The sequence below is a fragment of the Nerophis lumbriciformis genome, linkage group LG01 (genome assembly GCF_033978685.3).
Source record: "Nerophis lumbriciformis linkage group LG01, RoL_Nlum_v2.1, whole genome shotgun sequence".
Lineage (NCBI taxonomy): Eukaryota > Metazoa > Chordata > Actinopteri > Syngnathiformes > Syngnathidae > Nerophis > Nerophis lumbriciformis.
In genome coordinates this window covers 44,404,319-44,420,354 of record NC_084548.2, presented here as the reverse complement: position 1 = coordinate 44,420,354, position 16,036 = coordinate 44,404,319, and the positions used below count along the sequence as shown (strand labels likewise).

At 39.8% G+C, this 16,036-nt stretch overlaps 1 protein-coding gene across 4 annotated transcripts in view; it reads left to right on the top strand.

Moving 5' to 3' along the window:
* Positions 1–16,036, top strand: part of magixb (MAGI family member, X-linked b) — a 126,193-nt gene that overhangs the window by 65,043 nt on the left and 45,114 nt on the right. For all 4 annotated transcript variants that reach the window (XM_061983256.2, XM_061983246.2, XM_061983237.2 and 1 more), the window contains exons 4-5: positions 11,349–11,468; positions 13,017–13,190. In XM_061983256.2, coding sequence (XP_061839240.2) covers positions 11,349–11,468; positions 13,017–13,190 — 294 coding nt within the window. The remainder of the gene's footprint in view (positions 1–11,348; positions 11,469–13,016; positions 13,191–16,036) is intronic.

Here is a 16,036-nt window from a genome sequence, read left to right as displayed (position 1 = left end):
CACTCCTTTTTAACTGCGGACTAATTAACACATTTAATCTAATGCAGATGTTAGCTTTGGAAATAAAAATTAATTGGTTGATTCCATCATAGTTTCCTCAGAATTGAGTGATTCCATAATTTGTTCACTCTGCTTGATCCAAAAATGTCATGTCTGTGTGATCATGTTTTGTTTAAGTTATGTTCTGCTTGGTTTTGGACTCTTTTTAGTTCCTGCTTTTCACTCCCTTGTCTTGTTTCCATGGTTACCCATTAGTTTCACCTGTTCCACGTTTGGACTCATTGTGCACTCTTGTTTGTCACCATAGCAACCCATTAGTTTTCACCTGCCCTCACGACTCACGCACCTGTCTTCAATCATGTCACTATTATTTAAACCCATTGTTGCCAGGAAGTCTCCCTGGCGACATCATACCCCTGACACTCTGCTTCACACTCTTTATTGTCACTCTGCATAATGCCACGTTCACAGTCCCATGCCAAGTAAGTTTTTGTTTCATTGTTCAGTTTCTGCCTTTGTGCAAGTTTTGTTTTCATTAGCCAAGTTTTTTACCTTCGCCATTGTGCACGCCTTTCGTTTGTTCTTTTTGTTATAGTGAAAAATAAATATGTACTCACATTCCCGTCTCGCCCGAGCCAACTTTCCGTTGCCTTCCGGAAAATCAAACACCAAGGACCAAGTCATGACAAAAAATTAAACTGTTACTGACTACCACATTTTATATTCTGATTTATTTTTGTGTTTCTTGAAGATAGAAAGTGGCCATTTGTAATGACTATATAATTTTTTAATAGTTTTGTGTCATTTCTGTTATTGGCTTCTTTTCAAAATAAAACTAAATAAACAGCTGAAAGAAATCCTCCAAGAGTGGTGATTTCATTTTTTTTTTCTAGGGCGTCTAGGTAACATTATAAACTGAGTGTAAATATAAAAAATCCCCAATTACGGACTTCCCTGCTCTTCCATAACCTCTTCCATAGACACCACAGCCAGAGTTTCCTCACACTCTTTTAGCATGTCCTCAAGCATCTTGAGGAAAATACTAGCAGTTTATGATTTGTTCTGTTTTTTATTCTCTGTTTTTCCGCAGTTTCTGATTCAGTCTTTCTTCACTCCAAGTTGCTACTCATTTTCAGGAAAGCATTTGGCTTGAGTCTTTAAAATGTTTTCTATAGAAACATCGACCAAAATCCTTCTTTTTTGAAGTTAGAATCATTAAAATTATGTCTGCAAATTTTACTCCTCTTGCTTGGGCCGTCCAATTTTTTGTCAGGAGAAGTCCACACTTTTCGCATAATCCTATCATTTGAAAATGACTGCAGGTTAACCTTGCTTTGCATGCATTGCTACAACCTGCAACAATACATGTGGCAGACATATTTGATAATTCCTTCAAATTCTGTGTGGAAATTACAAATTCTGGATGAAGATGCTACATTACAAAAACACATACTATACACAATATGACATTGCCTCCAGTATTCTGTAGGTGACGACAGCAGGCTTTTAACTCCACATTTTGGAGTTAAAAGTGGGCTTTCCAAAATGTGCTAAACTCAATAAAACAAGCCTAAAATACCTACCGTGTCTAGTTTGGGGGATTCTACCTGTAGACATAATTTTTAGGTACATATCTGTGTAATAAGTGCCAATGTTGTCAGCATTAGAAGGGCCCTTTAATGTTGCAAACAGTCACTTTTAGTACATTTATGTACAGTTGTGCTCATAAGTTGACATACCCTGGGAGAATATATGATTTCTTGGCCATTCTTCAGAGAATATGAATGATAACACAAAAACCTTCTCAAACAAAGTAATTTGGAGTGATGAGACCAACATTTTACTTTTTAGCCACTCGACCATGCAGTCCATTTTTCTTCAAGTGCCTCCTTTTTGTGCATCTTGAAACAGTCACTGGGGTATGTAAACTTTTGATCAGGGTCATTTGGGTACTTTCTTTTGTCATTTTGATTTAAAAAGAGTAAACACAGTTGTTTGCCAATAAATAGCTTCACACAACCATTAAGCATGAGTGGAAGAAAGTAGGGATGTCCGATAATGGCTTTTTGCCGATATCTGATATTCCGATATTGTCCAACTCTTTAATTACCGATACCGATATCAACCGATACCGATATCAACCGATACCAATATATACAGTCGTGGAATTAACACATTATTATGCCTAATTTGGAAAACCAGGTATGGTGTAGATAAGGTCCTTTTAAAAAAAAAAAAATAATAAAATAAAATAAGATAAATAAATTAAAAACATTTTCTTGAATAAAATATAAAGTAAAACAATATAAAAACAGTTACATAGAAATTAGTAAATAATGAAAATGAGTAAAATTAACTGTTAAAGGTTAGTACTATTAGTGGACCAGCAGCACGCACAATCATGTGTGCTTACCGACTGTATCCCTTGCAGACTGTATTGATCTATATTGATATATAATGTAGGAACCAGAATATTAATAACAGAAAGAAACAACCCTTTTGTGCGAATGAGTGTGAATGAGTGTAAATGGGGGAGGGAGTTTTTTTGGGTTGGTGCACTAATTGTAAGTGTATCTTGTGTTTTTTTATGTTGATTTAATAAAAAAAAAAAAATAATAATAAAAAAAAAAAAACGATACCTATAATAAAAAAAACGATACCGATAATTTCCGATATTACATTTTAAAGCATTTATCGGCCGATAGCATCGGCAGGCCGATATTATCGGACATCTCTAGAAGAAAGGTTTTTGTGTTATCATTCATATTCTCTGAAGAATGGCCAAGAAATCATAAATTCTCCCAGGGTATGTAAACTTATGAGCACAACTGTATATTCCTTTCTTTTTTGAATCTCTTTGCTCATGCAAAATGAAATTTGATTACAATATAGATTAAAAACAAATTATATCTAATTGTGATTATTCAAAATGATTCTGAAATGGATCTGATTAAATATTGTAATCATTTGATAGCACTCATTTTCATTCAAGCTTGTTTTAGCTTTACTGGTTGTTTCCATCTCATGCATTTCTCCTGTAAAATAGATTCTCAGAAACTCACGTCACCCTCACAGTAGCATTTGTTTGTGTGCCCAATGCTAATTCAGAAGCAACGTCATCTTTTCAAGTCTCTCAGCGTCTCCCTCTCCCCATAAAAGACTTCAGTAATTGCAGTCACAGATAAGAATCATCATCATTTAGTTATTTTGGTAAGCTGGCTCTGTCGGTGTATGTGTGTGTGTGTGTGTGTGTGTGTGTGTGTGTGTGTGTGCGTGCGTGCGTGCGTGCGTGCGTGCGTGCGTGCGTGTGTGTGTGAGAGAAAGTCTGTGGCCTTTTCAACATCATTAGCGGTTTGTGTGCCGTGATCTTGACAGACAGCTTTGTCTGGCCGTTGATAGGGACTTTTGTTTAATTACATCCTCCATCTCTATCTCACTCCAGTCCCAGGGGGTTGAGCGTGAGACACCTACAGGGACAGTCAAGGAACAAGGAAGATGTCAATAATCCTCTTGCTTTGTCCCCCACCCCCACCCCCCACCCCTCAACCCCCTGGGCATGTCATTTATATCTCTTTGGAGGCTGCATAGATAATGATTACCAACCTCGCACCGTATCAGCTGGAGACATTTTGTTTGCCCGCAGGCAAGGTGCAGAATTACTCACATGTCAGGTGTCATCATGAGATGTGATGTCAGAGCTTAAAGGAAGAAGGACAAAAACCTCAGATCTCTTCTGTTATTTGTGGAAAGCGCATATGGTTGTCACTTTTGACCAGCAGAAAATAACCTTGCTGCACTCTGTGGGGAACATGCCGATAGACAAGTCAGATTGTAAATATAATTGACTACATTATCAGCAGGTGGATCAGGCAGAGTGTTAATAAGCCTGAAGGAGAGGTTCAGATTGAGATCATGTACGCTTTGTGTTGCGTCTGTCTCTCCTCCTTCCCTCAGTAACTCCCTTCTCTCCTGGTTTCCGACTTCTCCTTGAGTGAGACCTCTGTTCCATGGTAACGGAATGCGGCATGCAAATGTGGCTCTATAGCAGGGATGCCAAACATGCAGCCCGGATCAGGCCCGCGAACAAGTTCAACCTGGCCCGCAAGATGAGTTTGCTAAGTGTAAAATTGAGTTGCATATTTCAATTAAAGAAACAGCTGTTCTAAATGTCGCAGTAGCAAATCTGTTAGGCAAGCTAATGACTCGCATGACTGCGGTAGTTGTGACCCCAAGATGCAGGAGACAGGAGGATGACCTGCAGGTAAGACACATATTTAATTATATTCAACCAAGAGAGGAGCAGTCATGCACACAGCATGCAGCTAAAAGTCAGTAACAATTACAATCCTCGAGCTCTGACTGGAGGGCGAGGCAGGCATAAATAACATCAATCAATCCATCAAAGTTTATTTATATAGCCCTTAATCACAAGTGTCTCAAAGGGCTGCACAAGCCACAATGACATCCTCGGCTCAGTTCACACATCAGGGCAAGAAAAAACTCAACCCAATGGGATACAATGAGAAACCTTGGAGGGGACCCCCCCTGAGCGACCAGTGCAATGGACATTAAATGGATCTAGTTAATAATGTAAGAGTCCAGTCCATAGTGGGGCCAGCAGGGGATCATCTTGAATGGAGACAAGGCAGCAGCGCAGGGACGTCCCCAACTGATCCACAGAGGAGTGGTAATAACCTCTCCACGCAGGATAGGGGGGCAAAGCAGACAAGAGACGGCAGATCAACTGGTCTAAAAGGGGGGGTATATTTAAAGCAGGGGTCTCAGACACGCGGCCCACGGGCCAATTGCGGCCCGCGAGATGTTATTTTGCGGCCCCCACCTTCATATGAAAGTTTAATGTTAGTGCGGCCCGCAAGTTTTAAATGAATGGTGCTTGACAGCGTTGTGTGCGGAGCTGAAGGAATCTACCAATCACGGTGTGGTATATGGCTCTAGACAATATTGAGGGTGTGCCGTGATGGCACTGCCTTTAGCGTCCTCTACAACCTGTCGCCGCGCCGTCTTTTTCTCCATACAAACAGCGTGCCGGCCCAGTCACATGTTGTATGCGGCTTCTACAGACACACGTAAGTGACTGCAAGACATACTTGGTCAACAGCCATACAGGTCACACTGAGGGTGGTCGTATAAACAACTTTAACACTGTTACAAATATGCGCCACACCAAACAAGAATGACAAACTTATTTAGGGAGAACATCCGCACCGTAACACAACATAAACACAACAGAACAAATACCCAGAATCCTTTGCAGCCCTAACTCTTCCGGGCTACAATATACACCCCCGCTACCGCCAAGCCCCCCCCATCTCCCGAATTCGGAGGTCTCAAGGTTGGCAAGTATGCATTGACGTCACTTGCATGATGCAAGCAGAGAAACATTTTGCCGCTCTTCCTCCCTCGCTCCCTCCCATCCTCCCTCGCTCGCCCGCCTGCTCGCTCCCGCCCCCGGTGCCGCTGTAAACAGTCCGGGCGGGGAAGACGAGCGGTCCGGTAGGTTCCGAAGCACTCCGCCGAAGGACCGAGCGACAATACAAAACTGTGGTGCACTGGACCCCAGCGCTGTTACTCCGACAGAGTCGCTGGGCGAATCGGACGTGTTACACGTTAGTCGTGATGTTAGCCCGTTCGGGGCTAATTGGGCTACCGTAACTGTAAACTCCACGGCGAGCTGGTTGCTAGGGCGGGAAAGCCATTCAAAGAAAGTGAATTAAAAAGTGCATGTTAGATTTTTTTTAAGAAATCTTTTCTTGCAGCCCAGCCTCACCCAGTTTCTGCATCCAGTAGCCCCCAGGTAACTTGAGTTTGAGACCCCTGATTTAAAGGCTAGAGTATACAAATGACTTTTAAGATGGGACTTAAATGCTTCTACTGAGGTAGCATCTCTAACTGTTACCGGGAGGGCATTCCAGAGTACTGGAGCCCGAATAGAAAACGCTCTATAGCCAGCAGACTTTTTTGGGCTCTGGGAATCACTAATAAGCCGTATTTCTTTGAACGCAGATTTCTTGCCGGGACATATGGTACAATACAATCAGCAAGATAGGCTGGAGCTAGACCGTTTCATATTTTGTACGTATTCAGCCAGCTGATTGACAGAGGTGGGACCAAGTCATTGCTTTGCAAGTCACAAGTAAGTCTCAAGTCTTTACCCTCAAGTCTCGAGTCAAGTCCCGAGTCAAGACAGGGCAAGTCCGAGTCAAGTCCAAAGTCAAGACTGGAAAGTCTCAAGTCAAGTCCCAAGTCCTGCATTTTGAGTTTCGAGTCCTTTCAAGTCATTTAACCACAGACTAATATATTTACACAGATTGTGTATGCTTTTAAAACGCTGTATTTATTTATTAAAACAAGTGCATTTGAAATTGCAGGGAAAAAGATAGTGCTGACATTGCACTTCAAAATAGCACTATTAACCAGTCATTTTAAACATGTAACTCATTCCTTTACAGAATAAACACATTTGAAAAAAAACAAGTGCAACTGTACTTATTTGCACAAAAGTGTTAACATTGTATTTCCATGGCATATTGCATTGTAACTAGTTCCACAGCAGTTTCTATCCTGTTCTTACCTTATCTCATTGATCTCATCTCATACTGTATGTGTGTTTATGTGTGCGTACACATGAAAAACATAACAAATATATGAACATAACAATGAACAGAGTTGTACTTTTTAGATGTCAGGACCCTATGCAATATGTACACATACTCTTAATATAGTATACATTTTAACTGACCTTTATTTGACTATGTTTGTCTTTTTGTAGGTGGCTAAAATACGCGGTGCTGCTGACTGCCGTCTAACGTTACGTTACTGTGTGTGAAACATTGACTAACGTAACGTTATGTATAGGTACCTCATGAAACCCTGCTTAAAAAAAAATCACTTGACAAAAAGTATGAATAAGGTAGCAAACTGCAGTGGACGCAACAGATTGCCGTGTTTGCAATGACGTTATAACCATAGACATCTTATAAGTAGACGCAGCATTGGTTGCTGTGACGTGAGCAATTTGGCCGCCATCTTGAAGTGCTGATGAGGAGCCGGCGAGCAGCCAAAACTGACAGATGACAGGTAGAAAACAAAGATGGTGGTGTTCACCGTTTTCCTGCTCAAATGAGCGGACTGTTGAAAATAGGAATCGGGGGATTACTTTTCACAAGTGAGATTTAACATTAACGTGCTATTGGTTGTATTTTATGAAAATAATATTACCACAGAGTGGAGAAGGATCAAAGATCTTCAATATTTAATAATAATACCTGGGATTTATATAGCGCTTTTCTAAGTACCCAAAGTCGCTTTACATGTAGAACCCATCATTCATTCACACCTGGTGGTGGTAAGCTACTTTCATAGCCACAGCTGCCCTGGGGTAGACTGACGGAAGCGTGGCTGCAATTTGCGCCAACGGCCCCTCCGACCACCACCTATCATTCAATTCACTGGTGTGAGTGGCACCGGGGGCAAAGGGTGAAGTGTCCCGCCCAAGGACACAACGGCAGCGATTTTTGGATGGTAAGAGGCGGGGAGCGAACCTGCAACCCTCAGGTTTCTGGCACGGTTGCTCTACCCACTACGCCATGCCGCCCCTATTTGTATGTGAAAATCACAAAGAAATCTTCTGGGGGAGGATGACGCCCCTACAGGGGTTTGGTTTACAAACTTTCAGCCCCACCTAAAACAAAATTCACCAGCCGCCACTGATTATGATGCATTCTCATTTTAGGCAAAGTATAAGACAATACTTTCTTAACAGTATAATTGTAACCAGGAATCAGTCTTCAAGTAACAATATTCAAATACTAACATTGTTGGGTTAAACATAATTTGCTTTTATTCTGAATCCAGTGAAACAGATTGGTGGTTTTCCATCCATCCATTTTCTACCGCTTATTCCCTTCGAGGTGGTTTTAGCTGATATGAAGACTTTCAGGTGTTTATATATGTTTAAGTATTTGGCAGACGCTTTTATCCAAAGCGACTTACATAAAATAATACATATAAAACAATCACTGCAAACATTATCATTTAAGGGAAGAATGTAATAGAAAATATCAATACAAAGTGTCAAGACAGAATAAACTCTCTGCTGCTGAAGCAACAGAGATACAGTCTATAGGTCCCTAAGATATATAGATATCTAATGTATTCATACATTGTTTATGTAGGATACACACATATGTATATATAACCTAATCATATTGTTTCTTCAACTTAAAAATAGATTACCGTTTTTTTCCCCCTTCTCTGGGATTATATTCCCAGTTTTGATCTCGGACGTCTGGTCACTTATAGCGTATAAGAATATTATATTACTGTTAAGCAAACTATGAATAATAAAACACGCCAAAACATGTGTCTGTTATCATAGCTACACGTATGACAAAAAAAGGGGTGAAAATCAGTGGTATTCAGTGAGGTAAGATGAATTAAATGCGCTGACAGTTCATTGCTCCTGCCAAATTAATTGCACTGAGTGGAGCGGATCACCACTCCAAGATGGCGGCCACACGCCTCGTCTGCGGCAGTAGGCAGTAGCGCTCCATGCTGCGTCTACTTATAAGATGTCTATGGTAATAACGTTAGCAGTGAGTTTGCAGCCTCACTGATTTAACTACACAGCAAATAAAAGTCATGTTACTTAGCCAATAAACGTTATCTTACATTCAAAACTTACCCTTCTTTGTGCAACTTCAAATGTCGAACGAAGTTGGAAGTTGTTGCGTCTCCGTCTGTAATATTCGAACTGCGTGATTTGCATACCGCAATTCGTTTTTTGTTGACCAAGTCGTAGTTTTTATACCCGAACGAAACCAACTTTAACATAATTGTTTCTCACTGGCACGTTGTTGGACAACTCTTCCTCATTGGTTCTCCTGCAATTTGATTGGATGAATGCTGTGTGATGAAAACAACGTAGATCTAATTTGATTGGCTGTTGTACTGACAGCACACCAGCTGACAGGAATAACACGCTGATAGACAGACGAAGAAAATGAAAAATACGGAGCGCTCCCAAATAACTTTTTAAGCTTTGGATTTTGGGGAAAGTGGCAAGTCATGTCAAGTCATGTCAATTCAAAAGGCTCAAGTCCAAGTGAAGTCACAAGTCATTGATGTTAAAGTCTAAGTCGAGTTGCAAGTCTCTTCACATTTTGTCAAGTCGAGTCTAAAGTCATCAAATTCATGACTCGAGTCTGACTCGAGTCCAAGTCATGTGACTCGAGTCCACACCTCTGCTGATTGACAACAGGTGTGGCCAGGCTGCCAGTCAACGGCAGGTGAGAGGAAATAGCGCTCAGGGAGACATGCAGGAAAAGGAACTGAAAATAAGAGCGCTACACAGAAAATAAACAAGCTAAGGAAGCATAACAAACAAGTGACACGAGATGTGACAGATCGTCACAGCTAATAGTTTATATCGGGGGAGTGTACACGACCCAACGTAAAACAAACAGGAGTAAAACAAACAATTGGTAACTCCACTTGAAATGCTGCATGAGACACTGGACATTGATATAGTTCTGTGAAAATGATTGTCTTCCGTGCAAATTTAAAGAAAGTGAACTGTGGAAATGACAAATGAGGTAGTTGATACTTAAAAGATTTTATATTTATGCTTTATTTTGTTTTTTGTTCAATCTTAGATGGGCTGTGACTTAAAGTTTAGGTCTAAGATCATTGTGTTCTTCATGGTGTTTTTGAAACTGCACCAATTTTTCCCTCAGAATGTTCGACTAACTTGAAGTGTTTTATCAAGAGGATTACTTGTGATATGTACATTTTCAGAATGTGCTTGTTCTATTTTGGCCCGAAGTAAAACAAATAAAACAATCCAATGTTGTTGCAGTTGTATTTTTAAGTTATTATGCCATGATTTTACCCCATGTGGTAATAGATTTTCCTCCATGTGGCCCCTGAGCTAAAAGGAGTTTGACACCCCTGCTCTATGGGGATCCTTTCTGAAACTCTCTTAATTACAGTTAGATTTGTGGATTGTTCATACAATTTACTCCACTGTGTTTAAAAACCTAGAGAACAATATCCTGTTGGAAATGACCAGAATGTATATCATTTGATTATGGTGCATGAAAACATTTAAAATTGCTTCTGTAGGCAGAATAAATAATTGATAAACAATTGTATACTGTACTTAGTGTTTTGATAAATATCACTTTGTGTCATGATTGCACATGACAGTTTTGGTTTTGTTCGCTATTTTTCAGTTTTCTATCATTTCCTGTCCTGGTGCTTCTATTTTGATTTCTTTGTCTTCCTTGCTCTGCATCCTGTGGTCCAGACCAACAACACCAACACCAGAACATAAGTCTAAAATCTGTGTGTCGTTGTGTCCACTGAGCAGTTTTTGTCGAAAAATCAATTTCTTGCATGTGCCAATGCTATCCATGCTCTAGGGAAAGGGGGTCCATTAATCATTTTTATAGGCCACCTGGGTATGCCTGGGCATACCTACCAAATTCTGAAATCACATGTGCCCCCTATCCAGGAAAACAGAGCAGCTTCAGGGGGATTTTGTCTTGAGAGACAAATGACTTCAGATGAGGTGCTTGGCAGGTCAGGTGGCAAATCCAAAGGATGTTGACCAAAAGTAAACTTTTGCATTGTCAGAAGCCTGGTCAAATGTAATATTCATGAAGTGGATTTTTTTGGGCCTTTCTCTAGTGGATCTGTAATGATGCAGTATTGTTGTTTCCTTGCTCTTTTGCAGGCCAAGGTCAATGTGAATCAATTATGATGACAGATCATTGATCATCTGAGTGCTCCGTCCTTGCAATGGCAATAGAAAGACTCTCACAGTGCCTCATTAATATTTAATTCATTTTGTATTGATCTGGCCATAATAAAACAGCTTTGGTAAAATGCTTGCATCATCGTGATATTGCAAAAACAAAGTGTTTTTGGTCATTGACCTGGCATTGCAATAAATCAGGTCCCTTCTGATTGCATGGTGTTTTGATCAACAATCAGTAAGTTAACTCAGATCATAGACTAACTGTAGGGACAAAAGGAAATCAGTTTATTTGTTTAATTTATAACCTATACACTCAGTTTGCCAACTGTGAGTGTTAGCCTTTGTGGGTAACACATATTGTCATCTTGACTATTTATAGCTTGCTGAGTTGCTATTTTGTTTAAAGACTGAGCTCAGTGTCTCCGTGAAACTAATGTTGATTTATGGCACCCGGATACAAGCAAACGGCTTTGATTAATTGACATATCATCCACTTAAGAGCTTAGAGCATTTATAGCCTCTTTGCGTTGATGTACGACTCAGATTGCATGTGCTTGTCCTTTCCTAGGTACAACAAGACCGCCCAGAGTTGGAGAAATTTCTGGGACAGATTATAACTTTGTCTCCATTGAGGAGTTTTTTTCTCTGGAGGAGTCAGGAGCACTGCTTGAGAGTGGGAAGTTTAAAGGTACACACCTACAAGATCTAATCAATGAATCATTGTTGCACATGTTCTCACAATGATTTAGTTGGTAATCTCATAATTGCACTCAAAATGATTCACCATTCATAAATGATCACTCTCTTTTTCTAAGTTGCAATAAGTGAAGTGAAGTGAATTACATTTATATCGCGCTTTTTCTCAAGTGACTCAAAGCGCTTTACATACAATAAAACAAAACATACTAGCTAGACTTTGACATCTGTCAGAAGTTGTGCATTTTAAGGATACATTTAATTTACGATTGGGGTTAAATAATTTTGAGTGCAATTGTAACATTAGCATTGTGGCATTTTATTTCACAAATTTTCAAAAGGATTATTGAATAACATTTCTAGTCATTTAATGCTAGGAAATCATCTATTTGTCAAACTGTGTTTTTTAAACAAAACAAAAAAAATAATCATATCATGCCTTTTTGGGGAATAAACATTCTCTTAAATCAAACTCTCTTGATTAGGTGGGCTTGTGCTATTTTTGTTCAAGCATTAGCTAAACTCTGGCAAGTTAAATATCATTCAAATGACATACATCTGTGTAGTGTAGGCTTACATACATTTATGCTCGTATCAAACTGTGATTTTTCCCATAAACATTTTTAGAAAATAGCTTCAATTTGTTTATCCGAGTTTAACTTGGTGTGTTTTAGCTTAATTTAGCATAACATATTATAGCATAGTTTACTTTATTTTGGCTATATTTAAAGACTCTTAAAAGGTGAGATACAGTTAAACCTTACAGTGCTCAAAAGACTCATTAATAATATTGGTCCTAACCAGCAAGTAACCCGGCATACCTTCTAATAGACAATTATATATTCTTTATCAACAAAACCATGCTCAATCTACTAAACTAGGCTAATCAGCCCTAGCTTTATATTTAGCGTTATACATACTTCAGCATTAGAAGGATTTTATCTCTGCTCACAGAAAGCTAAAAAAAATGCTAGATTATTGAAATTGGTTTCTGTTAAAACTTAGATTACAGTCTACTGTACATAACTAAAATTAATGAGACATGCAGCTTGAAAGGCATATCTCAATACACAGACGTCCCATAGGTCCCACTTCCAGTTAGGGTCAGAATGCTGTGTCTGATTAAAACGGCTGCATGCATTAGCATCCATAATTAATGCGAGTTTAATGGGAGCAATATTCTGTGTCCTCGTACCTGCCTCACATGTGACATTGACAGACACATCGCTTCAGTAAAGTAAGATGTGGATGATTATGTTGCCTTGTGCATTAAAATGAGTTTTCTTCATGAGCTGATTCATGATGCATAGACTGTACTTATAAACACTCTGCATGCTGTGCTAGTGAACATCTAAATATCCTATTTCCTGTATTTGCAAAATATATCAGCATTGGTCGATTATTCTCAGTGCATGCAGATCAGGGTGCAACTACATACTTTTTAAGGGGTATGCAAACACATCCCAGTGCTGCATAGTGCATACCCACTCTTTGCACCAATGAAGCACATGACACTCAATCTTTTCTTTCTCCGTCTCAGGGAATTACTACGGCACACCTCGGCCAGTCCACATCAGCCCAGAGAGCCCCCCCATCACTTACCAGGAACACCGCAACCTGCTTAGAAACTTTCGCAAACGCAGCAAGTCGCTCAGCAACCTGGAGAAGGCTGCGGCGGAAGTAGAGAATGGCAAGGATGACCTGGGCCTCTCAGGCAAGTATCAGCAAGTCTCATACTTTAAATTCAGCCCTGTACAAAAGCCAAGACGTGAATAGCGCATCCGTAGCTTCGATGTGTATTCTAAATGAAATCAATCAATCATTAGTGTGATTGGTATGCTCCAAAGTCTCAGTGGGGTTGTGGCTTCATTGATTGCTGGACCACCTCCAAAGCAATGTCAGAATGCTTGTGGGGCAAGTAGGCATGAGGGTAGCCATGAGTCCACTTACACAAAAAAGGGCAAGGGGAAAATCATATGAAAAGTCACCTTGAGAGGTAGCAGATTAGATCAGGTCCTATACAAACACATAATATATTGTTGTTTTTTTTTCCCTGTTTTGCAGTTTAGGGCCTATCAGTCAATACACTGTTACCTCAGATTTAGTTTTGCCGAACATATATCTCCGGCTTCCTCCCACCTCCAAAAACATGCACCTGGGGATAGGTTGATTGGCAATGCTAAATTGGCCCTAGTGTGTGAATGTGAGTGTGAATGTTGTCTGTCTATCTGTGTTGGCCCTGCGATGAGGTGGCGACTTGTCCAGAGTGTACACCGCCTTCCACCCGAATGCAGCTGAGATAGACTCCAGCACCCCCCGCGATCCCGAAAGGGACAAGTGGTATAAAATGAATGGATGGATATCTATGTCGGATTTGGTAAGAGTAAACACACTTTTATTTGAAGTCCTTTGTTTTGTGCGATGAACAGATTTCCATGAAGCAGGATAATTATGAATGAATCAAGCATAAAAAACTGTTTGCAACCTTCAAAATATATTTTTTTTACATTATTAAAGCCTTCCAAACATAAAATAACACTCATAAACAGTAGTCAACGTTACACTATTTTCACCCAATATAGTAGCCGCCAGTCTCTTCTATTGGAGGCTACAGTACTCAGTACTCAGTACTATAGTAGCCCGGAGAATCCTTCAAGCGTCATTGCTATGGCTGTTACCCGGCCACTACAACACGGCCAGGATGTGTGAAATACTTTGTCACATCCTGAGTAATTCTGCTCAGTTAGAACTGGACTTCTCTGTGTGAAACCACCAGCGTGTGTTCTACAAAAACTTGGTAGCCTTGACAGTCGCAGCTACGGTTAGTTAGTTAGCTTTGATGTTAGCATTCTGTGTTGTTAGCATCGTATGTCTGCATTGTCATTCCACATTGCTCAAGCCAAAGCTGTGTTATTGATGCTGAAGATAAAGTGAATCAAAAGAGTTAATTTCCACTTTGGACAGCTGTTGATAGCTGATAGCAGTCTCAGTTAGCCTGATATGCCGCACCAAATGGCCGATGCTATCTCCAGCTGTTGGAAATCACTCTCGTCAAAAGCTTACCAATGTGGAGATGTGTTGTGTTGAAGATGAAATCCATCAAATAGTTGTCTTGCCAAAAGGTGGTCATCTTGATATTGCCGCGGTGAAGAAAGTGTAGCGCCAAGGTGGAAATGGAAACGGTAGTCATGCTTAGAGAATATTTGTCAATCGCCAAAACATAACACTAACAGAAAATAGGACAAATTCTGCAATATAATATATATAATACATAATACCATACTTGCCAACCCTCCCGGATTTTCCGGGAGACTCCCGAAATTCAGCGCCTCTCCCGAAAACCTCCCGGGACAAATTTTCTCCCGAAAAACTCCCGAAATTCAGGCGGAGCTGGAGGCCACGCCCGCTCCAGCTCCTTGCGGACCTGAGTGACGTGTTGACAGCCTGTTCACACGTCCGCTTTCCCAAACAGCTAATGATCGAGGGCGAGTTCTTGGTTTCTTATGTGGGTTTATTGTCAGGCAGTTTCATTAACGTCCCCCCAGCGCGGTAACAACACACAACAACAGCAGTCAGGTTTTCGTCTACCATAAAGCAGTTCGTCTGCCGTAAACAGCAATGTCGTGACACTTTTAAACAGGACAATACTGCCATCTACTGTACATGCATATGTGACCCACCCATAATGTGTCACATTTTTGTGTTGATTTATTTATTTTATTTTGTGGTTTGAATTCGTTTTTGGAGCTGTCGATACACATTTATCAGTATTCACATTGGTCAGTAGGGCGTTTCTACCCAATTCTGATGAGCGTGACCAGTCTGTGAACAATTGAAACGTCCTGTGTGCTTTTTCCTCCTGTATAACAGGTTAGTTTTGGTGAATCAACTCACTGAATAATATCCATGTGATCTTTATAAGTTTAAGTACACATTCTGATGGTGGAGCCTCACTCTAAAGTGTTTGTGAGTTGTAGTTTGTGTTTGTGAATGAATCCAGTGCACAGCTGCAGTAATCAATACAAAAAGGCGACGTGAGTGCGAAATGTTTATATAGGAACTTCTGATCCTAATTCAGACTCCCAAATTAGAGCTCCCGTTTTCTTATTGATTTTATAATGTATATTTGTATAATGTGTGTGTTCTGAAATAGTGACAGAGAATAGAACAAGGATGGACAATTCAACCCTTAACTCAACAATGAGTAGATGAGTGTGTATATGTGTAAATAAATGAACACTGAAATTCAAGTATTTATTTTATTTATTTATTTATATATATATATATATATGTGTGTATATATATATATATATATATATATATATATATATATATATATATATATATATATATATATATATATATATATATATATATATATATGTCTTAATAAGGTTATCCAAAAAATAGTGCTCGATACCGTAGTAGAGCGCAATATATGTATGTGTGGGAAAAAAAATCACAAGACTATTTCATCTCTACAGGCCTGTTTCATGAGGGGGGGTACCCTCAATCATCAGGAGATTTTAATGGGAGCATTCGCATACCATGGTTTATATA